The sequence below is a fragment of the Zootoca vivipara genome, chromosome 6 (assembly GCF_965207765.1).
Source record: "Zootoca vivipara chromosome 6, rZooViv2.hap1.1, whole genome shotgun sequence".
Taxonomy (NCBI): domain Eukaryota; kingdom Metazoa; phylum Chordata; class Lepidosauria; order Squamata; family Lacertidae; genus Zootoca; species Zootoca vivipara.
This window is the reverse complement of record NC_142589.1, coordinates 13039097-13065361: the sequence shown is the minus strand read 5'-3', so window position 1 is coordinate 13065361 and position 26265 is coordinate 13039097. Positions and strand designations below refer to the sequence as shown.

The 26265-nt window shown below is 42.5% G+C and overlaps 1 protein-coding gene across 11 annotated transcripts in view; it reads left to right on the top strand.

Moving 5' to 3' along the window:
* Positions 1-622: 622 nt before the first annotated feature.
* The window catches only part of KIF1B (kinesin family member 1B), a 132450-nt gene continuing 106807 nt past the window's right edge, over positions 623-26265 (top strand). For 8 of the 11 annotated variants that reach the window (XM_088671551.1, XM_035118323.3, XM_035118328.3 and 5 more), the window contains exons 1-2: positions 625-895; positions 12236-12404. In XM_088671551.1, the coding sequence (XP_088527677.1) occupies positions 12299-12404 (106 nt within the window). In that variant the 5' untranslated portion in view covers positions 625-895; positions 12236-12298. Of the gene's footprint in view, positions 896-12235; positions 12405-26265 lie in introns of all 11 variants that reach the window. The other 3 variants (XM_035118329.3, XM_035118326.3, XM_035118330.3) reach the window with 1 other exon arrangement.

Genomic DNA, 26265 nt, shown 5'->3' with positions numbered 1-26265 from the left:
TAGTGCTCCTTCCGCCCTTCTTCTGATCCCCTCTCAGGCTTTATATTTCTAAAACGTCTGAATTCCTTTGATAAAACTCGGCTTCCCCAATAGATTCCGGTCTTAAAGCTCTCCCTTCTATCTCTCTCTCAATAAAAAGCACAATCTTTCACCGAATTTCCCCTCCACTAAGGTAAAAAAAAGGCCAAGCATCTACTGTATGAGTGAACGCCATCGCCTCCCTTTTTATAGCTCCCTGCGGAAGGTTCCGTCATCGGCTTACTTTCTCCCTCCGCAAGAGGGAGCACCCGCGTATTCCTACGCAGTCGCCGAAAGGACTCTTGAGGAGCATTCTTAGGACAGAGCTCTGAGAGATATAGAGAAATAATTCCTTTTTCGAACGCTAATTGGCTGCCTCCGCCGCTGCCGTCCCACCCTCGCGATGCCTTTCCTTAATTGGATTGGCCGAGAGGCACCCCGAGATTGGCAGGTGAATCCTTTCCTGCCACCCCTCCCACCTCGGCTTGAGGACAGACAGCTCAAGCCGCCTATCGGCCTCCGCATTCGCCCGGCAAGCCGACACCTCCCCGCGTCTGATTGGAGGGCGTCGAGCGGTTACGGGGGCGGAGCCTTCCCCTCTGGGTGGAGGGAATCGATTCCAGCCCCTTCTCTTGCCAGAGTATTCGCGACGCTCCTGTCAGGCGGTTCGGTCCCTCCTGTTATCCTCGCCCTTTTATTTCTCCCCTCTCCCCGCCCCGCCGCTCCTCTTTGTGATGCCGCTTTTCCCCGGCCTTGGGGCTCCGTGATGGGGCTGGGCGGTCTCTACCCCGCTGGCTTCGTTGCCGCTCGTTGTTCCCCGCCAGGCTGCTGATTTGACGGCGGCGCCGGTGTCGCCTCCGCCCTTGACTGCACTGAGGTAAAAGGGGTGGGGGTGACGGGCGATTGTTGGTCACGTGAGCGGCTGAGAGGGTGGAGGGTGGAGGGAGGAAAAAGAGCTGGTGGGGGGAGGGGTTCATCCTTGAAGCCTCCCTCCCCCCCTTTCCCTTTCATCCATATGGTTTCAATCCCAGCTTCCCTCTCCCTACCCCGCCCTGTCCCCAAATTCTCTATTGGGGCTGTGGCTCCGCGGTCGGAGCATCTGCCTCAAAAGGGCCAAAGCCCTTGGCAGCATCTCCAGGTAGGGCTGGCCTGTCTTTGAACACTCTCCCCGGGAGAGTTGCTGCCAGTCGGAGCGGGCAATACTGAGCTGTTGGGCCAAATAGCCTGACTCAGAAGTATAAAGCAGCTTCCTATGTGGGCAGCCAACCCCACCCCCAGAAAAGCCACCCAGGAAGGGATAATGTGGGTGGATCTGCATTTGCAGGAAGAGGCTTGCTATTCTTTTCCCCCTCCACCCCAAATTATCCACTCTCTCTCCCCCTTCTTCTTTCCCTGTCTTTCCTCCAACTGTTTTCAGCCCCCCCCCCCGCAATTGATGGGACCAGGTGGATGGAGGGATGGGGTACACAAAGGTGGATAAGGTTGATCCTTGGGTTGGCCAGGTGATGACACCCCACTCCTTCCATATTAATCCATATATTTGGGGGGGGGGGTGTTTCTCCCCTGCAAACGTATAGCCCCAAGTGACTTATCCAAGAGGATGGTGGCCGTAGTATGATTAGTATTGGTAGTGAAATGATAGTTGTTAATAATAATGATCATGATTTTCATACTGCCTTTCATACTGCCACTTGCAAACATTAGAGGCATAATAAAATATACAGTAATGGGCTCAATATGAGATGTAGTAATAACAATTTAATATTAAGTATGATTATGTATTTGGCTTTTAAACCATCTTTTTCCTGCCCCCCCCCGAATGTTAGGGTCTGGAATAAATACATGCATACATACATGCATATGTTACAAATGACCTTCCATTTATGCCTCTTTTAAGTACCGTAGGTGTTAGCTCCACTGATGGCTTGCACCCCAGTAAGTGCAAGAGGAGGCCGTTCTTTAACCTTTAAATTCAAAATACCTGTACTCCAAAGATACTGTTGGATTCTAGCTGGCTGAGGGATTTAGGGGGTGGGAATCTCTATGAGATGTGTCATTGGGAGAATGGGGGCAGAGGTGTGTGTATGATAATAGCACATAATTTATGCATATAGCTGTGTATAGATACAAGGTATGGATTAAATATGCCTAAGTGTATCACTGACTCACAAGATTGTGTGCTGAACTGCAGGATACAGACATAGCTAGAAACTAAAAACCTCTTTAAATTCCTAGCAGTTAGAAGACTGTGATTTTCCAGCCCTGATATATCTGTGCAGCTAAACAAATAAACATGTCTCTTGTATAATTTCATTGTAATCAGCAATTTCCTTTCACTCTCCTCCCCCTCCTCTCCTTTGAACAGACTAGGAACAACCCCCGTCACCCTCTTGACTTATTTTCCTTTGCCAGTTCCAGTTTTTCTCCCCGCCCCCACAGTCGATTCCAAATGGAGATTCCTTACAGTCCCCCCTTCTTATTACTAATTCCAAGTTCCTCCTAGAGGCATTTTTATATTGGGACCATACATAGTATGAGATCTCTTGATTGCCTGGTCTTTAAATATTCACAGAGAATGCCTCTCAATCTAGTCAAATTTGAATCATCTGTCTTTTTTCTTATCTCCCTCTTTCCAATCCCCCTCCCCCACGTCCCTAGTGACATCTAAGATTACAACAACATAACCATCATAGGAAGTTGCTGTGATGGTGGCTGCCACTGACACCCCTCAAAATAAAGCATTTATACTTCATAGCTCCCTAGCTCTATCACAGATATATTTTGTGAATCTCTGCAAATCTCAGTAAATAATTCCCTCAATAAAGAAATACTTTTGAATCTCAGCCCCCCATCTCCATCAGTTCTGCCTCCAGTTTCCCCACTGTGAATGCTTTGAGAGAAACCTCTCCTGAGTGGGACCCATAGCCTCATATTTATTTTAAGAGCGCAGTTTTTAATGTTTGCATCCTTTTTCACTGAAGCTCTGTTGCAGCTTCATCTTTTAAGCAGGGCGGGGTTTGAAGCAGAATTCCCCATTCTAGGTATATTATTCTCTGTCTCTACCCCAACCCCAATTTCCTACAGCAGTGACTTGTTTGGGAAATGCAGGAACCTCTGTGTTTGTCTTTTCCCTACCTTTCCCCCCAGCTTTTCCTCTTCTCTGCCATAAACAGCTGCCGTTTTGTTTTGATGCGTTTCCCCACCCCCCTTTCGTCTATATCCAGCACAGCACAATTACGGGGCAGCCATATTGGGATGATGATCCAACAGTCCTCTAGGAGCTTAGTCAGTGATGGGACAGGTCAAAAAATACTGTTTTGGAATAGATGGCTTTAGTGCAAATGCTCACCGGGTTTCATGGAGTTGTCTGCTAATTGTCATGGCCTGCTTGCATCTTCATAGTTGTGTCTGTACCTGTTCAAGTTGAATTTTTGAGGGTGGGGTTGTAGGACTCTGTGAGTTGCCTTTTTATGTTGTACATCTCTTTCTGTGTATTATATTATGTAATATTTATTACTGTGAAATTTGGTGTTTCTCTGTATGGAGCAAAGATTTTAAAGCTTTTGCCCTAGTCCTTCCATCCTCCTTTCCCTTTTGTCTCCATCTTACTGGCTGTAACCCTGCACACAGCGACTGCTGTGAATTTTTATTTATTATAAAGTCCTACGTGGATATTCAACACTGTAGAAATAGATGATGATGATGGAAGGTATTTAAGTGGCCCTGTCATACAGCTTCCATAGCTGTAGGAGTATGAAGGAAAAAATGTGGTTTTGTGACTGATGCCTAACTTGATAGCATTCAGATGCTTGGTACTGCTGCTTTCATTTAAATTTAAATTTAAATTTAAAACCAGTCTGTATTAAGATGATAGAGACCAAGTGTCTGCCTTTCTCTTTACCTGTTACAGAATGTAAAAAATTTACACATACTCTCTCTGAGTATTCACACATATTCTCTCTGTCCTGGATGCTTCTAAGTTGACTTTGCATACATAAATCTCTGATTTCAGTTGTCATCTTAGTCATGGTGAGATTTTTGTCAAAGGCGGCCAGATTTTAATTCAAAAGGTAACATGCATCGCCCTTAATACCGTAGTTTTAAAGGCCAGCTTTGGCTTCCCATTAATTCATTCATCTGGTTTGTGAAGCATTTATATGGTTGTGTGTACTGTGTGCTAAGGAAACATAGAAAACACATGAAGCCAATCAAAAATATAATATTCCTGGAATTAATTCCACCCAATGATTTGGTATTTGTCTGGCAGGGACTAGGATGGAAGATGCAACAGAAAAAGTGGAGGGCATGAAGATAGAGGTGTGGTACCCAGCAGGCCTGAGTAGCCTTTTTGAGAGGTTTAGTCCTCCAGTAGAAGTGATGGCTAATTGTTTTGCTGAACTAGCTGTAAAGTTTTTGCCAACTCTGCTAGAACAAGCTTTTGGACTCTTGCATTCCTGGCCTGCTAGGGGCCCTTGGGATTTTTGAAAGGTAGTTACATTTTGATCTGAGTATTAAGCTGAGAGGTGCAAAATAAGTCAAATGGTTTAAAATGCAGTCACCATTAAAATGACCACAAACTTGGACAGCTTTAAAAGGGGATCAAGCAGACTTATGGAGAATAATAGCCACTAGTCATGGTGATATTCCCTCCATTATTGGAGGTGGTATGCCTCTGAATGCCAGTTGCTGGGGTTCACGATTGGAAGAGTACCTTTATGTACATGTCCCAATTGTGGGCTTCTCATTGGCATCTATGAGAACAGAATGCTAGACTAGATGGGCCTTTGGTCTGATCTAGCAGGTTTCCCCTGTTCTTACACACAGGCACACTCAATAATCTAAGCTGGTGCTAATCATTACATGTAATAGTAGTGAATCCCTAAGAAGCCCTAAGATATTAGTCCTGAACCTACTACTGGTCACTGAGTGACCCTTAGTTCTAGTTTTATATGAGAGGGAGGACAAAAACTTCTCTCCACTGGGAACATACATGAAACGGATGAAGAACCTGTTATCCTCTAAATGTTGGCTCGCAATTCGCATCAGCCCCAGCCAGCATGACCAGTGGTCAAAGGCTGTTGGGAGTTGGAGTTCCAACAAACTGTGGAGGGCACCACGTTTTCCATCCTTAGACTACCAGTAGTATCTATCACGACAAGTGGCCAGTCGGTAATTTTTTTAAAAAAAGTTTTAGCCTCTGCTGGTCTCTCATGTTCAGAATGGAATGTCACTGTCAGTTTTTGAGATGGGAAGTATATATTTCATAATGTATTCTTCTCCCCCATCAAAAAAAAGAAAAAAAGAGAAAAAGTTACATGCATTGGGAAGCAGACACAAAGTGGTTTCACCCTATTGTTCGGGGTGGGGAGTGTGGCGCACCCTTTGTGATTCAGTTTATAAACTGGAACATAGGAAGCTACTTTACACCAGTCAGTCTATTTGTAAATCTAGCCTAGTATTGGCTACATTTTCTGGTAGATGTGTCTGAGGTAGGTCTTTCCTGTCACCTCCTCTTGACATCCTTTTAACTGGTAATTCCAGAGATTGCATCTGGGACTTTTTCACACAAAGCAGGTGCTCAACCTCTGAACTGTAGTTTGCTACTGTAGTTGTGAGATTACTTTGATAGCTGCTTCCTTAGGCAAACAACTCTTAACACCTTTTACAAGGTGTTGTGAGGCTGGAGGCTGCGCCTTACTTGTGTGAAACCTTTTTAGTTCCATATATCACTTAAACACAGATGAAAGCACCCAAGCTTCATTATTGCACCTTTTCAGGTTGCATAATTAATGTGTTTTGCTGAAAATGCTCCTAACAACTGGGATGTAGGAAATAGTAGTAGTAGTAGTAGTAGTAGTAGTAGTAGTAGTATACAGTACCACCATTTGAAGATCACGGGGGGTGGGTGGGTTCCACAACATAAAAATACAAAACAAGAACACAAAATACATAATGAAACCATAAGAAACCAATAACCCCCCCTCCCAGAAACACATTTAAAAGGCCATGGAAGGTTAATCAGTCAAAAGACTGGTAATAGAGAAATGTTTTTGCCTGGTAATGTAATGAAGGTAGAAGACAAGCCCCCCTGGGGAGAGCATTCTACAAATGGGGAGCCACTGGAGAAAAAGCCCATTCTTATGTTGCCACCCTCTGGACCTCTTGTGAAGGAGGCAGATGAAGAAGGGTCTCAGTTGATGATCTCAGGGTCTAAGTTGGTTTATACTGAGAATAGGTGGTCCTTGAGGTACTGTTGTCCTGAGCTCTTTAAGGCTTTATAGGTCAAAAGCAACACTTTGAATTGGGCCCGGAAACTAATTGGCAGCCAGTGCAGTCAGGTCAAGATCGGTGTAATATGCTGAAATCGTCTTGTCCCAGTGATCAACCTGGCTACCGGATTCTGCACCAGCTGAAGTTTCTGAATCATCTTTAGAGGCAGCCCTGCGTATAAATGTGTTGCAGTAATGTAACTTAGAGGTTACCAGAGCATAGATGACAGATGTTAGGCTATCCCTGTCCAGATATTGGCACAGCTGGGCCACCAGCAGAAGCTGATGGAAGGCACCCTGTGCCACTGAGGCCACCTGAGCCTCAAGTGACAACAAAGGATCCAGAAGTACTGTACTGTTTTTTTTCTTTTTTAGTAATGTCTTAATGTACTTCTTTTTTTCTGAAAATCCCAATAAATTCAGAAGTACTGTACCCCCAAGCTGTGCTCCTGCTCCTTCAGAGGGAGTGCAACCTATCAAGAGCAGGCAACCTACCATTCATCTGGGCTAGGGTACTGCCCACTGGATTCAGCTTCAGTTTGTTGGCTCGCATCCAATTCATTACCGAGGCACGACAATGGTAATGCCACACCTGCAGATGTAAAGGAGAAGTAGATTATAGGTGGCCTTCCCATCCTGCAGCTGCCAACTTTTCTTACTTTGGTGCCTAGAATTGTTTTCTGAGAGAGAATGTAGAGTTGTGTCTCTCAGAAGGACAGGCCTAAATAGTCAGAATTGCTGTTTTTTGTTTAGTGGCTATTAGTCTAGTTCCTTTAAAAAATCTTTTTCCCCCTTCTAACAAGACTCTGGAACACTCTGTTCAGCAGCCTATTCCATTTTTCAGTGGTTTCGTCATCTGCACAGGCATTAAAGCAGGACTTCAGATGGCAGTGTGTGAGCTTACTAAAGAAGGCTTGTTCAGAAGAATGGTGTATTGAAATGTTGTTTCCCGGCATGCTTATTTAGTCAGGCTACACATTTTGCATATTGAAGTTAGAGAGAGGATTAAATTGGGCAAGTGTGCCCTCAATCTCACGTTTGACCTCTCAATAAATTGGCCTGTCTCTTTAAAAACAAATACACCCAACAAACACAAAACACTGACTGTTTTGCATCTTTGCATGTTCTCTGTTCTGAGATTTTGCATTCTAAAGTGATGGTGCCTGTTCAAGAGAGAAGGAACACAATACCTGAATCATGTGATGGAGTAAAGCAGAAAAAATGTCAATGAAGCAAAAGACCCTATTTTTTTCTAACACATTTGAAGTCTGCTACAAATGTGCATAAGAGCAAAATAAGAGTCTGGCAGATCAGGCCAATGGCCAGTGTTAGAAATTAGCCAGGCGCCTGGCACATTTTGTGACTGGCGCAGGTCCAATTGTGACCATGTGGAGATCTCTGGATGGCAGGTTGGCGACTTACATCTCCATCTGGTTGGCCCTTCTGACTTTCTTAAGCAGGTAAGCCAGGCATGGCCAAACTTGGCCCTCCAGCCATTTTAGGAGTACAGTTCCCATCATCCCTAACCACTGGTCCTGTTAGCTAGGGATGATGGGAGTTGTAGTCCCAAAACAGCTGGAGGGCCAAGTTTGGCCATGCCCGAGGTAAGCAGAACAGCTTATTTATTGCATTTATATCCCACCTTTTCTTCTGCAAGGAGTATATGGTTCAGCCCTTTCTCAGTTAACATCACAGGTCATAGGGATTAAGAGGCTGTGACTGGCCTAAGTGAGCTTCATGACTGAGTGGGGATTTGAATCCTGGCCTCCCAGGTCCTGGTCTGACACTCTAACCACTACTCCACACTGACTTCCTAGAGTCTTTCTGCTATGGGGAAGCTATATAAATTAATATGAGGAAAACAAAACGTCACTTAGAAAAAGATCTGACTTGTTTTCCTTGAAGCTTGAATTTATGTTATTCTGGATTGTTTTATTTGATGTTTCAATGTGTTGTAAACCATTTTGAGATTTTGTTTTCTTTAAAATATCAAGCGGTATAATAATGAAATTATTCTTATTATTAACAACAACAACAACAAATCCCATTGCAAAAAGCTCGCCTAGACATTCTGTGTGGTGACTGCAACCTAGAACCAGATGCCAGTGGGATGTATGCACACAGGATTCAAGCAAGATTCAAACATTCTCTCCTCCTGTGATTTCCAACAACTGCTATTCAGAAGCATTAGTGCCTCTAACTTTGGAGGCAGAGGACAACCATTATGGCTTCAGTAGTCCTCTCCTCCATGAAGTTGTTTGGGTGCTATGAATCCACTGAATTATATCCTAGTTTGAAGAACAGACCAGCTTGGTAACAGTGGTGAACAGTAAACCAGAGGGGTGAGATCCGTCGCTTTCCAGATGTTGCTGGACTCCAATTCCCATCATCCCTGACCATGGTCATGCTGGGTGGGGCTAGTGGGAGTTGGAGTCCAACAACATCTGCAGTGAGGAATCTCATAATGAAGTAGCTTTGAATGAGTAAATGCTGGATTTTCTCATTCTGTTGGGGGCTGTGCTATCCTCTGATTCTTTAGCAAAATTACCAGTGTGACCCAAGGTATTATGATAGAGATGAGATTCATTATTGGAAAGAGCAGTTTTAGTCATCAGTGTGCAATCCCTGCTCACGGATGAAGAAGGCTGTATCTTTGTGGTGTAAGGAGCTACAGAAGGCCACTTAAGTTGAGGATTCCAAAGTACTTAATGTACCTTCTATGATATTACCAGAAGTTTTTGTCCATTAATCCAAAGTGCTTTTAGTTCTGTTCCAAGACAGCTGAATTGATGATAATGAAAGACTGTAGACTGCAAAGGTTGTACTGTATTGCAGTATTAACATTCATGCATCTCTGCTGTCTTCATCTCTTGGTTTGTAACTTAAAGATTTTTGTAGACACACCTACAAGCTAACATGTAACTTCCTTGTTTTGATGTGGCATGAGGAATTGTGAGTTAGCTAGCAGCCCATACTCATTTTATTTGGTGGGTGGGGAAAATGATCTGTCTCCGAAATGTGTAGCTACTGTGAGATATAATAGTTGTCCAGTTAGCTATACTACTCAACAGTGGCCAAATACCTGACTAATAAGATGACACATCCAATTCCTTTATTTCACCGTGCAACCTGTCTTCACCATTCTGAAAAGGGGCCATAGTGTGAAAAAAATATGGGGGTGCAGTAAGGATTCTTTCATCTTTAAAAGCAAACCCCCGCGACAGGGTGAGCTCCCGTTGCTCGGTCCCTGCTTCTGCCAACCTAGCAGTTCAAAAGCACGTCAAAGTGCAAGTAGATAAATAGGTACCGCTACAGCGGGAAGGTAAACTACGTTTCCGTGTGCTGCTCTGGTTCACCAGAAGTGGCTTTGTCATGCTGGTCACATGACCTGGAAGCTGTACGCCGGCTCCCTCGGCCAATAATGTGAGATGGGCGCCGCAACCCCAGTCGGTCATGACTGGACCTAATGGTCAGGGGTCCCTTTACCTTTACCTTGCCTAGTTTGCACTTTCTAAAACAATATGTGAACTGAAAAGCAGCCATCCTTCAGGATTTGCATTTTTTTGCATTTTGCCATGTATTCTCCAGGCAAGTAGTGTGTATAAGAATGCATAGACTAGGGTAAAGTGTGTATAAAAGTAACATGTAAAAATGCATTCTGTTAGGAAATAAATTTTGCTTTACAAAAATATTTATATTAGGCAGATTTGTATGCAAAAATGTCTGTTTTAGGATAAATTTGTTTGTTTGTTTCAAATTCACCATGAATGGTAAGCCAGAAAGAAACTGAGAACAAACTTTGGTTTGTATGTGACTTAATGTTCATGGTTTGTTTGAAAGAAACAAACCATGATCCAGGTTTGGATGACATGAAAAGTCATTCTATGGCTTGTTTGAGTCACCTTGGTGCTACATGGGAGGTGAGAAGCCACATGATGACTCACCATGTTAAAGGAGAGAAATGTTCACAAGTAAGCTATGGTTTAATACAAACAGTGGCTTATTATTCTTAAGGGAATGCAGCCTTTGACAAGAAAAAAAGCAAATCTCTCTCCGGGAGAATCTTACTTTGTTGTTGTTGTTTAGTCGTTTAGTCGTGTCCGACTCTTCGTGACCCCATGGACCATAGCACGCCAGGCACTCCTGTCTTCCACTGCCTCCCGCAGTTTGGTCAAACTCATGTTCATAGCCTCGAGAACACTGTCCAACCATCTCGTCCTCTGTCGTCCCCTTCTCCTAGTGCCCTCCATCTTTCCCAACATCAAGGTCTTTTCCAAGGATTCTTCTCTTCTCATGAGGTGGCCAAAGTATTGGAGACTCAGCTTCACGATCTGTCCTTCTAGTGAGCACTCGGGGCTGATTTCCTTAAGAATGGATAGGTTTGATCTTCTTGCAGTCCATGGGACTCTCAAGAGTCTCCTCCAGCACCATAATTCAAAAGCATCAATTCTTCGGCGATCAGCCTTCTTTATGGTCCAGCTCTCACTTCCATACATCACTACTGGGAAAACCATAGCTTTAACTATACGGACCTTTGTAGGCAAGGTGATGTCTCTGCTTTTTAAGATGCTGTCTAGGTTTGTCATTGCTTTTCTCCCAAGAAGCAGGCGTCTTTTAATTTCGTGACTGCTGTCACCATCTGCAGTGATCAAGGAGCCCAAGAAAGTAAAATCTCTCACTGCCTCCATTTCCTCCCCTTCTATTTGCCAGGAGGTGATGGGACCAGTGGCCATGATCTTGGTTTTTTTGAATCTTACTTTAGGCGCTTCAAAACAAAGTGAACAATATCCTCAACTGCCTCCTTTCTTTGATCACAGTCTTTACTTAAGAGAGTCTAGTAGATCTTTTGTCAATGTAAGCTGAACTGAAGATAGCATCTCAAAATGAAGAGCTATAGAATGTTTTCTCAAAGGAATGGAATGTTTAATTCATAATAATAAGGTTTACCATACTCTACAGTCTTTATAACATGGTGCCATTGTGAAAACTAGGTATTGTGGGTATCCAGTTGTAATTCTACAGGTAGGCTGTCTCTGTGTATATTTTTGTGTGTGTATATTGCCTAAAAATGTTAGATGTTTTTGTCTAAATAACTATGAATAGCCTTCCGTTGGATGTCCTTTTGGTGTATCCTGTGTTAAACGAACCTCAAATTATTTATTTTTTCAAACAAGGAATAACAACATAGACCAGAAAAGGACAGCCATGTCAGCAAATAGAACAAGTTAATAAAAGGAGAGGATGCTAAATGATATCTCCAGTCTCCCCCTTAGCTGATTCAGGATTAGTTGTTCTCAAGCCTATCTGCAGAAACACAATAATTTGCCCACAATGTACTCTCTCTCCCAGCTAAACTGCATTTTTCGCTATGGCTATTTGCTCCTGGAACTTGGTGATTTGGGCTATTTGCTTTGTTAGCCAGCAGCTGCGAGGATAGAAATGTTTCAAACAGAAATCTGCTTCCCTCCCTCTTTTCTACAGAATCAAGGAGGGAGGGAGCTGTTTTTAGGCTGACTTCTAAGGCAAAGCCACCTCAGCATGTATTTTAATTTTTATATACTCTGTGAATGGAGGAAATCCCTGGGGTTGTGTAGGGTTCTTTAAGCTTTCCACATGTACCGATAAAATGAACAAACAGCACAAAGAACGGCTGTCCTTTTAATCCCTCTGAGTCAGGAGTGATGTCAGTTTTCAGGCTCCATGTTTTCTCCTTGAGGGAGGGGCTGGAAACAATCATTTCTCCTGAAAGCTATTCCTTGACAGTGGCTAGCAAGAAGGAGAGTAACCCTGGATACGCTCGGCCTCCATGAAGCCAAAAAATGTGAAATTTGTCTGTAGGGTATCTAATGAGCTAAGCTATTCTCCTAGCAACCATCAAGATTTCTGGAATGTATTTTCAAATAACTGAATTTCTCTCTCTCTCTATCTCTATCTCTCGATAACTCCAGGAGAGAAAAGCTGTGGAAGTCCTTTGCTCATAATTTCTGGAGTACACACAAGAGACCTGCAAAATGTCAGGCGCTTCAGTCAAGGTGGCTGTCCGGGTCAGACCCTTTAATTCCCGAGAGACCGGCAAAGATTCCAAATGCATCATACAAATGCAAGGCAACTCAACCAGTAAGTTTGGTGCAAATCTTCAAATGGAGTGGCTTTTCCTTGATGAGATTCTCAGTAAATTGGTTACTAACTTATGTCATTCACAAATGGTTCATTTAAGGAAATCCTTTCTTTTTGTATAAGTCTTGTGATAATTTTTTCAAAAGGCGTTACAATTTGCTTAAATGCATTTTTGCTTATTAATACTCTTTCTCTTGCTGTGTGTCATGGAGTTGTTGTGGCTACTCTCGAGTAAAGACTCTCCAGTCCGTTCTGACTTTAAAGGTTTTACAGTGCAGAAATAGCAGGAAACATGACCTCCTAGTCACTCTCAGAATCTGGCAATGGCGCCCGTCTGCTTTGGGGCCAGCATAATAGCCTGGGGACCCTGAAACGCCTCCTCCTAGCCCTGCGTTTGGGCACGTGCCTCAATTTGGGCGCCGGAAGGAGCGGTGCCCCTTCTTCCCCTTGCTGGCTGGGGCAGTGCCTGGGCTCCGATGCCTCCCTGAGCCGTCACACCTCCACTTGTTGGTCAGAGTGGTGCAGGGGCTCTGATGCCTCGCTGAGCCCTCCCTCCTCCATCCCGCTTCCCCCTGACCCGCTGCTAGTGCTGTCGCTCGGCAAAGTGCTGGTCAGGATGATGGGGGGAGGCTCCCTGTAGGGAGTCCCCCTGACACTGTGGATAAGTCAAAAGCAGAAACGTGATTTGGAGACTTCCTTCTTTTTGGCAACATTGCATGATCATTTCTGTATGAGCTTTTCTTTGGAAATGGCAGAATGGTTGTCCATTATGCATGTGTGTTTGCTTGAGAGGAAGCTTAAATGCCTTTTAGTCTGTAGCTCCATTTTTGTGGCATCCAGAATGAGTGTAACAACAGGGACCATCCAGTTTGCAATTTACGGGGTAATTCTGCTCTCAGTAAGACAGGTAACCAAGAGGGAGGGAAAGCTGAAGTATTGCTTAGCAACCAGACAGATGTTTGCTGAAGTAGCACACCTCCTGATTCTCTGTGTAGTGCTGAGTGTTTTCCTCTGTATGTTTAGTTGAATGACTCCTTGCTATGTACAAGACCTGAATTGAGAGAGACAAAATCTCTCAAATTATAAACTAGTTGTAGTCAGTTTCCTCAGTAAAGTGTTATCAGGAGTTCTTTTCTCTCTGAACTCCCATATGTGGTATTTAAGTGAATTTGCTAACAATTCCATGATTAAAGGTGTCCTGGTGTTGTTGTTTTGTGGTCTGGCAGTTTGAACCCGTGGTATGTACCTGTTATCATAGATTTAGACAGTTATGTCTAAATGTTAGTTTTCAAAGAACAGAATTGTAAAGAAATAAATGAACAAGCTCTGAGGATCAAGCTGTAGCCGCTTCAGTAGGGAAAGGCTTCGTTTGCATCTTTCTATTGAACTGATTTTGCTGGGAATGTTCTGACCTGCAGCCTTTTGGGGAACGTCTCCAGGCAGACAAAGGCAAATTGAAATAGCAGGTGGTCAGACTTAAGTCACTTCGACCCATTTAATAACTGTGGGAAAGTAGCCTTAGAGATATCCTGGAGCCTTTTGTTATCTGAGGCTGAGCTTTTCTAGTGTGCTATTAGGTAGGAATTATGCAAGGAATATTCAGAAAAATGGATCTTCTGAAAAGGAGCAAGTGGAAAGGGAAGAGGCTGCTTTTCAGGCAGTAATGGAGGGACCATTTTCACACGCTTTTACAGGCTCTTGTCTCCCCCCTCCCTATTGTGTTCTTACGAAGGTGAGTATAGAAATACACACTTCTTTAAAAGGAGTTCCTAACCTCTAATCCCAACCTTTTTTTAAAAAAAAATAGCAGGTGAATGATAGCAGAATTTCCAGCCTGTCCTGGGCATGTGGTGTTACATCTAGCCCATGTGCTGCAGTGGTTAGAGCAGGTGTGAACAACTCCTTTCAGCCTGAAGACTGCATTGCCTGGTGGGCAGCCTTCTGAGGGCCACATGCTGAGGCAAAACTCGTGGAACAGCAAATAGGAATTTTCTCTTTCATTTCTACACACACACACTCACCCACCACTCCTCTCTATCCTCCATCCAGGTGAGCGAAGGATATTATATCAGAATTCAAAGGCACATTCTAGCTAGGCAGAAGCTCTCTGGGTGTGATGCAGGTGCCGGTGAGGGGTGTAGTGTGTGGCCAGGGGCAATACAGTTTCAGCATATTACACTGATTGTGGCTCAGCTGCAGTGGTTAGCAATTACAGGTACCGTAGTTTATGGGTTTTGAATTATAAACAGCTCAGGACTGCAGTATCTCAAGGACTGCCTCTCCCCATATGGACCGACTTGGACACTGTGATCATCACCTTGAGAACGTTCGTCATGTGCCTTCTTCACGAAAGGTCCAGAGGGTGGTAACATGAGAATGGGCCTTTTCTGCATTGGCACCCCTTTTGTGGAATGGTCTTCCCAGGGTTGCTCTTCTGGAACAAACAACATTAACATCTAGAGTAGAACATTAGAGGTTTGTCTGATTATTGGGAGTAGGGTGAGTGCTTGGGGAGATGTATGATTTAATCCAGCATGGGTTGACTCCTGTGTTCTGATTTTAAAACATGCCAGGCCAGCTATGCATTCTCTTTGGACTGAGCTTGATTGGGTTCCTTGTTGTCTGTCAGTAATAATAATAATAAAAAAACAAAGTCAATTGATACTGAAGTGACATAGATTATCTCTTTTCTGCATATACTAGTTGAATATTGAACTGTGATTTTGACTAAATCTGCATAAGGCTTTGGCCTGGACTGAGCATAACCATGGTTTGTTTAACAAACTGCATGTTAATCATGAGATATACCATAATCTAAGAAGCCATGGCTTGTTTCTACAGCTTTTGGTTTGTATACCAGCTGCTCTTTCCTCAGTAGTTTGGTGAACGTCTGGGGTGCAGTGGTCAAACAAACCCATGGTTAAGTGTGCTGGGTTCACATGGAAAGCTAACCCATAGTTAAGGGAAACAAGTTTTGTATGCCACCAACAAATAAGCTCCTAAATGGGTGGCAGTTAGAAAACCATAGTTACACTTCTGGACAGAGTTCACGCATAATGCTAAGGCCTAATTTAATATAGTGTGAACCAGGTGTTTGTAAATATTTTGCTTAGAAAGAAATAAAATTTCTTTTCTGTAGTTTTAGGAGTGAGTGAGACAGCATTCTGCAAAGTATAAAATGTACGAAATACTGAGAAGCCCATGAAAATGCCTTGCTATTTCCTGATAAATCTTAATTAGATAACCAGACAATTTGTTCAGCCCATCTTGTAAGGGCAGCTTAACAATTGCTTGGTATGTTGTGTGGCATGCGTATGCATTGCTAAGGACAAATAGACATTTAGAACTGTTGGAGATACTGGCTTTCGGCCAGTAAAGGAAGTTGCCTCCTCTAGCAAATATGCTTGGATTTAAATATTTGGAAGTTGCCAATACCATGATTTTCCTTTGTCCTTTTTGAAAGAGGGTGGCATTGCTAGAATTTTACAAGCTATCCTTAATATTCTTTGGAAAGCAGTCTTTTATAAAATATCTGTCCTCTGGTATTATCCACCCTGTTTAAACTTGCAGGTGCAATACAGGCTGTAATCTTTCAATGCAGGTGAGGCTACATCATGGTTAAGTCATGGCTAATGGCTTACCATGACTGCACAGATTGCTCTTGCTTTGCAAACAGGAGCAGTAAGCTGTGATCCCTGCCTCAAGTGCTGTCTCTGAACTGGGCATCATGGGTTGTTTTGCTCCAAATAAATGATGTTCTGAAGCTGAGAACAAAGCTTGGCTTCAGATTATTTTATTTTATTTTATTTTATTGAACAAAACAAACCATGACCCCAGTTTGGCCATAGCACTGAGCCAGGGAATTGTGGCTTGTTGCTACTGCTCATTAATGGGGAGGAATGAAGCAGCAATGATCTGGGCATTCACAGCAATGCCTTAACTAACAGTGGTTTAATTCCTATTTCATAATCACCACATGCAAATGCAGCCTTTATCTCCTTTCTTTATCTTTTTGGTGTGTGTGTGTAGAATTGAACAGTGAAATCCTGCAGTCCAGTTGAAATCACATGTACTGTCTGCATTAAGAGGCTGGAATGTTGGCAGCATGCCTGGCCTGCTTGTAGGGCGCCGGAGCTGATTGCAGATGCTACACAGCAGAAAGTTGCTGTCATGGAGGATATGGAAATGAGAATGGGTTTGGGTTGCTGGTGGTGGTGGTTGTGCGAAATGGGGGGGGAAGCTGACATGCTAACTTGTGGTGCTAACTTGTGAGAAAGATTGGGGAACTAACGTCATGGAGCCAAGGGGCAGAGCAGAATGCCTCAGCAGTGCAACTTCAATGGCCAGAGGTTCCTCCTTCGCCTCTTGCTGCCACTGCCACCATCCAGGGGCTGCTTATTCCCTCCTTCCCCTCTGTAGCAGCAGCAGCCAGCCCCAGAAGCTGCGCCATGCTTGGCTTTGCAGTTGGCCCTGAGTTTTTTGGACATTGCGGTGGCCTGGCCTCCCTCACAAAAATATTGGGGAGTCTAAAAGGGTTGGGCCCCCAAAAGTTGGTGCCCCTGACCGGCAGTGGGGTTGCATAGTTGCCTCTGGGGTTGAGCATCTTCAGCTTTATACAGCCAAAACTAAGTTATTTGCAGACTTCTGAACTGCCTCAAAGCTCCAGTAGCTATTAGGGATAAAAGGAAGAATGGAAACTCAGCTGGTTTCCTGGAGGCAGTTCTTACAGGTGAATGGCTGTTTACCAGCCTTCCGTGATGAGCATTCTTAGGCTATGTTCTCAGAGGGTGACTTTAGCAAATCTCATCTATTTATTGCTGCTTTGTTCTTGATGAGAGCTGGTGTAACACAATTCTTTATGGCAAGTGTTGCCAACCGGGTGCTCTGCAGAAGTTTCGGATTCTAACTCCCATCAGTCCCAGCCAGCATGGCTGTCTATGAGGGCTTTTTTGGAGCTCATGTGCTTCCCTCTCCTCTTCTGTGAGGCAGACTGTAATTTTTTTTGTCCAGTCAGGCACACTGTAGCTGTATCATGGTTTGCAAGGTTTATCACAAGCTGTAATTTGTTGGTTCAAATGAAATGGACTTGCATTGTGACTAGAAACTGTAGTGTTCTGGTTTGAATGGAAAGCACAAACCATGGTTGCTTCATACTTGGAAGGAAGTGAAGGAATGGTCTCGTGCAAAGGCTTTTTGAAGGCACATTCTCATAGTGCCAAATTATGGATCAGTTATACATTTCAACAAGTCCTTTGTGTAGTGACGTTTCTGGACTGCATCATTACCTTTGGCCATTGGCCATGCTGGCTGAGGCTCATGGGAGTTGGAGGTCAACAGCATCTGGTTTGTTTTTGTTTTGTTTCCTTCTTTTAAAAAGGCATATGAAATGCCTCTCAGCTTTGATGTTCATGTATTTGTTAACAGAATAGGGGCTGTTTCACCGATTCCAGCAAGTCTCTGTCTATCATGAAGAGAATTCCTTCCTCTTTGGAAAGCAGAACAGCAGCAAACTGTGGGCTGTCCTAATGGCAGTAATTCTGGTGCCATTCTAGTGATTCAGCTTCTGGCTGTTCAGTAATGTAATGCACAAAAACAACCCTAGCCAATTGGAAGGGAGTGTTGTTCAGTCATATGACGGCAACTGGAATAGTGCTCCACTCCCAAGCTATTCTTTTTTATGATTAGTGCCTGAAATTGGTTTCAATGTTTGGGGATCCTTTTAAGTCTGTTTTCCTGAAGGGTTTGCTGCATTGAGCCTCCACAGTTGAAGAAACTCCTCCTCTTCTTAGTAACAGCAGAATGCCTCCCCAGAACATTGAGTAAGATTTTCTCCTACAAAGGTCAGCCATCAAGCTTCCTATTTGCATACTAATCTCTGTTTTTTGTAGTTGTTCTTACATTGCTAATACACTTTCATCACGAAAGTGCTTGGGCCCTGAGGACTCATTATTACAATGAACAGCATTATTTTTGACAGTGCTGGAAGCTGCAGCTGATTAAAGTACCGTATCTAGTGCCTTCATGTTACAGTTCAAAAAAGTCAGAATTCTTTGCCCCAAATCTAGAAATTCAGCAGAATACGGTATATATCAACCTACCTACTTACTTATCTATCTCCCCCCACCCAGAGGAATTACACATTTTGATATTTTCTTTATCTAACTGCCATATTTTCATGCACCACAAAGTGTCCCTGAAATAATGATACCGTACTTTATCCTAATTTTCCAGTATCAATATGGAGCATGTTGGTTTATTTTTATGTAAAGTTGATATAATGATATAATTGCCTGATGCTGCCATTGTGTTTAGTAAATGCATATGCTATCATATCCATCTCTAGCTTTTCACTGGTGGACTGACTTTTAAATCTAGTTTTACTGCATTTTTGGTGTTGTGTGGTTTCTACCCTGTAGCTGGTTCTTAAGCAGCTGGCAAAGCATAAAATACATGCCTGGATGGTGGCACAACTAACTTAAGTTCCACTGGATTTCAATGAGTCTACCCCAAGCATGACTTAAATATGGTTTCTGCCCAGTAGATTTCAGTTATGAATGCAATATATACAACATAGAATCACGGAATTGTAGAGTTGGAAGGGACCTCAAGTGTCATCTCGTCCAGCTTTGTACTGCATTAATCTCAAATAGCTCCTACATGACAGATGACCATCCAACCTCTGCTTAAAAGCCTACAAGGAAGGAGAGTCCACCATCTCTCGTAGGAGTCTGTTCCACTGCCAACCAGTTCTTACTGTCAGAAAGTTATTATTGATGTTTAGTTGGAATCTCCTTTCTATGCAAGTTCTGTAGTTGGTTTTCTACTTTTGTTGTGGAAGTCCTGAGCCATTTCTTGTGCACTTGATGGGAACAAATAAACTCTTATTTACAACTGCAAGCTGGGTTGATAATGTATAAATCCCATTTAAACACAGAATTAAACTAATAAAAGGTGAATTTTATTTCCCTCTCTGCAGAGGGATCTTACAGTAGCCTTTCCCTATATCTTATGCTGCATTTTACGTTATTGGATCGTCTATGACTTAAGCAATGGGATTGCAGTTCTCCAAATTCCTTTATTCCATTGTTTAGAACAGTGTGGTGACCCCATCTGTCAGGAGTAAACCACAGATGCTGCCTTTAACAGATTGTGGTTTATGAAGCTGGGAAGGCATGAGCTCTTGGCTATATGGGAGACTTTGTTTATTTATTTAGGCTTGGAATGTATGCTCTTTTCTATCTTTAGTTATTTATGAGAAGGACCATATAAGTGGTAGCACCTGTTTGCATGCAAAAGATCCCAGCTTCACTTCCTGATGTCATTTAGATATTTCAAGTGAATTGAAATATCTCTGTGGAGGCCCTTAAGAGCCCTCATCAGAGTAGACCAGTCTGCCCCAACCTGGTGCTCCAAGATGTTTTGCACAACAACTCCCATCATCCCTCACTTTGATGCTCATGCTATCTGAGGCTGCTGGGAGTTTGAGTCCCAGCATCACGTTGGGGTATCAGGGAGTACACAATGCAAGGCCACATGGATGAATAGTCTGAGTTGGTGCAAGGCACCTTCCAGTGTTCTCCCCAATTTTCAGTATTTTCAAAGGGAACCTTGAAGTCTAATCCATTCAGTCGAATGGATGTGGGGAAATGTGTATTGCCACCCAAAATACCTTGTTAGCCACTCATCTTGCCAGCAAAGTTGAAGGTTCCAGAGATGGGCTTCTGATGCAGATCTCAACCATTGGTGCATTTCAGTGCATACAGAGAAATGGAACAATAACATTCCACATTCTTATTTGCTAATAACCACAGACATGTTCACACCACAGGTGGCTTGGCATCAGTGATCTTTTATATTTTTTTCCTACGAAGGTGGTGCTTACAAGTATGGTTGAGAAACTCTAGGGAATCCAAAAGACACTAACCAGGAACTTGAGATCTTGACCACCATTAGCCATATATGAGGCAGTGGGACAATGGTCAGTAAAAGAGCATCAATTTTGCATGTAGAAGGTCCCAAGTTCAATCCCTAGCATCTCCAAGTCAGACTGGAAATCTTCCCTCTCTGAAATGACGTGGGGATGGTTTCAGTCAGTATGGAAAATACTGGTCTAAATGGACCCAATGGTTTGACTTTGTCTGAGGCAGCTTCCTATGTTCTTACTGCTTAATCAGAGACCTATCTCACTAGAACAACCCTTGCGGCTGGCTGGCTGGCTGAAGAAATAAAAGTCACTTACCCCAATACATTTTTCAGTATAGCTTAGGAGAAAGGCTACCAAAATGGTGGGCTGAAGTTTCAGATGGCAGGAGATACTTGCTCCCACTAGGCTAGTGGGACAGTCAGGAGGAAGAAGTAGTAGAAAGCCTAATTCAGCTGCGTCCAAACCAGGAATCCCAGGGGCACATCACTTCATATATCAACATTTCATGTGTCTCCTTGGATGGAGTGAGAGTGGCTTGACAGCTAGGCAAGCCTCAGAGGAAGTGGTGAAATTCATTCAGATCAGTGAATCCTTTGCTTTCTTGCTTTAATTTCCAACTTGTGAGTTCACCAGTATAGTTTTTTATGTCAGAAGGAAGCAAGCAATCTTCCAGCAAAATGCAGGACTTTTGCCTCCTGGCTTCTCTGGTTCTTGCTGACCCTTTTGGCTTCATAGTTTGGTTGTGTGAGCAAAGGCTTTTTAAAAAACTAAAAATGACCTGAAAGCTAGAAAGACCCTGGATAACTGGACATTGGTGGCAGCTCTTTCTTAGCTGTTTTGTGCCATTGCTTCTCTGGAAGTGCAAAGGTGGCAAGCATGCACACAGAACAACTTGGAAGTACTTAAAAAAATAAGCTTTTGTGTATCAGAGTCCACTTCATCAGCTGGATGAACTGCAATACTTAAATTGGCAATAATATATACACATGGTTGGTGGAATTAAGTGGGAAATTCTTAAAAATGCAAAAAAGAACAGACGATGATTAGTTGAAAGCAAATTAGTTATAGGGACACATTAACAAGGCAGTGTTAGTGATAACACAAGTCTTCTGGCACTGGTCAAGTAATTAACAACATTAAAGTTGATAAAAATCCATAGTCTCGATTCAAGCCACAGTCTGGGAGAATTGAGTTGCCTGATAGATTGTAGTTGTACTGAATCTACTTGGATGACTTTGCATCTCTTGCGTAATTAGTACAGTATCTGTAGTAGGAATGAGTGTGGCGAGTATAGTGAATGCCAGGTTTGGAAAAGTGTATACAGTGGAACCTTGGTTGTTGAATGTAATCCATTCCGGAAGACCATTTGACTTCCGAAACGCTCGACAATCAAGGCGCAATTGATGATTGACAAAATCCATTTTAAAAATTGAGAAACACGCCTTGGAAGCCAATCAACTTCTGATGTACGTTCGAAAACAGAAGCATTCACTTCTGCTTGTCGGCGTTTGAAAGCTGAAACGTTCAACTTCTGAAGTGTTCGACAACCGAGGTTCTATTGTGTCCTTGGTTGATGTTGGTGAGGAAGATATTTATTTATTTTGTCAAATACTAAGCCAAAACTCCTTAATTGCAACGATGGGAGCTCAGAAACTGCTCCAGCCAAATTGCAGTGAATGTAAGTAACAATATCCAATGCTAGTCCCACTTAAACTCATTTAAATTAATAACCATGACTTAGGCCCATTAATTTCAATGGGTCTACTCTGAATAAGACTCAACTGGAAACATATTATTGGAGCACAGTTTGGACGTCTGGTAATCATTACACATACCTAGTTTCCTGTTCCAGTTTTTATGTAAGGGATTCTGGTCATAGATGGAGCTCCTTTGTAGATGAGGAATCAGTCTTGTTTCTCATGTTACTAGGTCAAGAGATGGGGCAAAGGAGAATCGATCAGAACAACAGATGGAGGAGAAAGTACAGAGTGATGAGAGAAGGCTATGCCTGCTTTAATCACAGGTTTCTTGGTGGCATGATGCCTGGGCTCTGGGATCACTGCTTGCTGTTGTGCACCAGTGTGAACAAAAACCTTATGAAGCAGTTCAGGGTAGGGATCAGGCGAATGACTGGCATGTTTGATAGCTCTGAAATTAGCTGACCCAGTTGCTTCAAAAGCAGTGCCTAACTAAGCAGAAGTGATGAGCAGCAGCACTTGCCACCATAGTACTAGCTAGATTTTATTTTAGGAAGAGGAATAACTTCTATGTATCCCTGCCCTGGTGTCCATGAAAGTCACTCAGATGCTTATTATGGTCAACTGATCAATAGGACAAAACACAGAAGCAACTGATCAATAGGACAAAACACAGAAGCAATGGAGCCAATTGTTTTGTTTTTGTTTTTTGGCAAGAACTAACAATCATAGCAGGTCCAAGAGACATGATGATAATCAAGTATTTTGTCACCTGCTCAGTGATAAAATTATTGGTCCCCAGGGTGGATAAAAATCAATGATTTTTTTAAAAAATCAAAAAAATCGGATTTTTAAAAATTTAAATCAGATTTTTTTGATTTAAATCGATTTTTTTGATTTAAATCAGATTTTTTTAAATAAAATGCTTTTTGAGGAAAATATATTACCATCCAAAGGTTATTCCATCATGAAATAAAGATTAGTTTTTTAATTATGTAGAATAAGGTTGTATACGTTTAATTTTTTGGGTAAATAAATTCTATTAATCCATTCACAATGCCATGCTCTTCCAGAGGTTTTTGTAAGATTATTGGGCAGTTTCTCTGCCTACAAGATATTATCACAGATGCTTGGTTTACTTTTGCAGTTCTCAAAACTGAATTTGACTCAACAGAGATTACATGCCTCTTCTTCACAGCAATAATGAGTTGAGAAAAAGACCTTAATCCTATTGTTCTACAAACCTATGAATACAGAAACAACCCCTTCAGTGCTAAGTTTCAAGAAGTTCAGTGAATAGAATAGAAACAATATTTTTCTGATTGTTTGGAGTGGACAGTATTTAGGTTTTTCATGTGTAGGCTGGGCTGACAGTCCAAATTTCTTAAAATATATATATATTGTTTTTTTTAAGGCAAATTAGTTAACAAGCATGGATGTTTGTTTAAGTAAATAACATATGCTGTAATGTTATTGTTTCAGTTGAATAAATCTATTTAAATTGTTATTATTAAGATAATGATTATTTTTCTCCTTCCTAAGTACAACAGTAAAGTTGTCCAAATATGAATGATTAACCTATTAAACTGGGGATAAAAAACCAGTATGAAAAGTTGTTATTCTAAAAATCTTCATCTACTTGCATATTAAAGTTATACCAGCAAGAATTAGTCTTTATGTAGAAAACTATGATTTAAATCAAGCCTTAATGACTAGTGATTTAAATCATGATTTAAATCAGTTTGATTTAAATCAAATCCACCCTGTTGGTCCCCTCAAGAAAGATACTCAGAAGGGTCTCTAAAGATGGCCCAAGCAACAGTCTCATAAGAGGCTATATTATGTGTTCTCTAACCCCCAGATAAAAAATACTGTAAAAGAATTAATGAGAGATTGTTTTGTTCTGGATGCTTGAATGGACACTATCTCTCTGCGAACTCTGCTGTCTAAAATATTTGAATATAAACTATTAAAACTGGCCCTTAAGGTTAGAATTTCAGAGAGAGAAAGAGGTTTTTTTCTGGTTCTATATTATTTACCTCTTACAAATGATATTTGTATTGCATAGAGATCTAGTTTGGGTATTTTATTTCTCTTTGTGACCACTGAGAGAAATTAAACTGTCTGACAGAGAACAGCTTATCCCAGGGTTGGAAAATTACATCCTTATCTCACACTCATTTCATGGGGGCAGTTGGGTGGGGCAGCCCACCAGTCATTTTGCCTGGTGTCACAGTGACGTCAGGATACCTATTTCTGCCTTGTACAGAAGCCTTACCCAGAAGGCTTATAATGGTAAGATTCTGCCTCTAAGAATAAAATAAAAATTTAAAAAGCTGGATATGAGACAAAGACAGTTCTGCAAGCATTTGCTAGTGAATTTCACTGCTTCCCTTCAATACCCAAAGTTGTTCAGCTTGTGAACATGGGCCCTCTGTTCTTACAGAGCTGTGCAAAACATCTAAGCAAATGCATTCTATGGGCAGCTGCTTTTTAGTTTCAGCTGGCAGAGAGTGGCTGGCCTGGTTACAAATCCAGGATAATCACAGTAATGATAGCTGAATTCTGTACTGATATATATATATTTAAAGCAGGCCTCTCTTCAAATGTGAAATGAGAATTTATTTAATGTGCAGCTGGTTCTTCTGCATAACTCTTTAAATGTATGTACAAATGCTTTCCTCCTAAAAACTACATTGTTCAATCCTTTCCCCCCCTGAATTCAAATCCTTCCATTCAGGAATTCTGCCTGTCATCCACTAATCTGTCTGTGATAAATGTATCTGCTTTCACGTAACTTTTTTTTTTCAGTTTCTTGCATGAAATGAATTTATCTCTTGGGGACAATGTGTATTAAAGCGCCCTGTAATTGTTCATGTAAGAAAGGGTCATAGCTCAGTGGCAGAGCATCTGCTGTGCATGGAAGAGGTCCTGGATTCAATCCCCAGCATCTCTAGTTAGAGCTGGAAAAGACCTCTGTCTAGTGCTCTGGATACCCACTGCCAGGCAGTGTAGAGGACACTGAACTAGATAGACCAGTGGGCTGACTCTGCATGAGGTAGAGTTCTACATTCCTGGGAATGGTAAAGCAGTGGTAAAGCATGTACTTTATGCGCTAAAGGTCCCAGGTGAGAACAGGATGCTGGATTGGGTGGACAATTGGCCAGATCCAACATGCTCTTATGTTCAATCTCCAGGTAGGGCTTGGAATGTCTCCCTGTCTGAAACCCTGGTGAGCCACTGCCAGTCAGTTTAGACCAGGCATAGGCAACCTTGGCCCTCCAGATGTTTGGGGACTACAGTTCCCATCATCCCTGACCATTAGTCCTGTTAGCTAGGGTTAATGGGAGATGTAGTCCCAAAACATCTGGAGGGCCGAGGTTGCCTATACCTGGTTTAGACCATGGGTAGGCAAACCAAGGCCCAGGGGCCGGATCCGGCCTAATCACCTTCTAAATCCGGCCCACGGAATCAGCGTGTGTTTACAAGAGTAGAATGTGTCCTTTTATTTAAAATGCATCTCTGGGATATTTGTGGGGCATAGGAATTTGTTCACCCCCCCCCCAAATATAGGCTAGTCCCCCACAAGGTCTGAGGGACTGTGGATCGGCCCCCTGTTGAAATTTTTTGCTGACCCCTGGTTTAGACAACAGTAAGGTCGCTGAATGAATGGGTTGACTTTTTATAAGGCAAATTCTTAAGTTCCTGAGTGTATGTTGGAAATGTAAAGGCTCCATATGGAAATTTGGGGAGGAGCCCCCTGCTTTTAGTGGGATTGCAGCTCACCTCACATTTATGGAGCAGGCATGTTGTCCTGAAACGCCAGCTGCAGAATTGGTATTTATAGCAACTGGATCTGGGAGAGCAGCTGAGGATGAGAGCTTTTCCAGCAGCTTCTGACTCTCTTCTCCCCCCCCCCCTTCTGTTCTGCATGGCTCACTCGCTTGCTTGCTCTTTCCCGTCGTCTCTTGGTACAAAGCCAGAATTCCTAAAGTAAGGGAGTAAATCCAACTAAATTCCATTCTAAGCCATTCCATAAGGGTGTGCGTGAAGCTTCCTTTCTTTCAAATAACTTGAAAAATGCCTGTGCTGTTCGACTTTAGAGTGAGTGCCATTCTGCAGCTGGGAAGTGTCCATTTCTCTACATTTGTTCTGGTGTAATGTGATATCTGCCTCCAGATTATATTAATTAGATTTTTGTAAGGTGTCCAATACTTTCTAGTGTTCTCCCCTCCTGCTT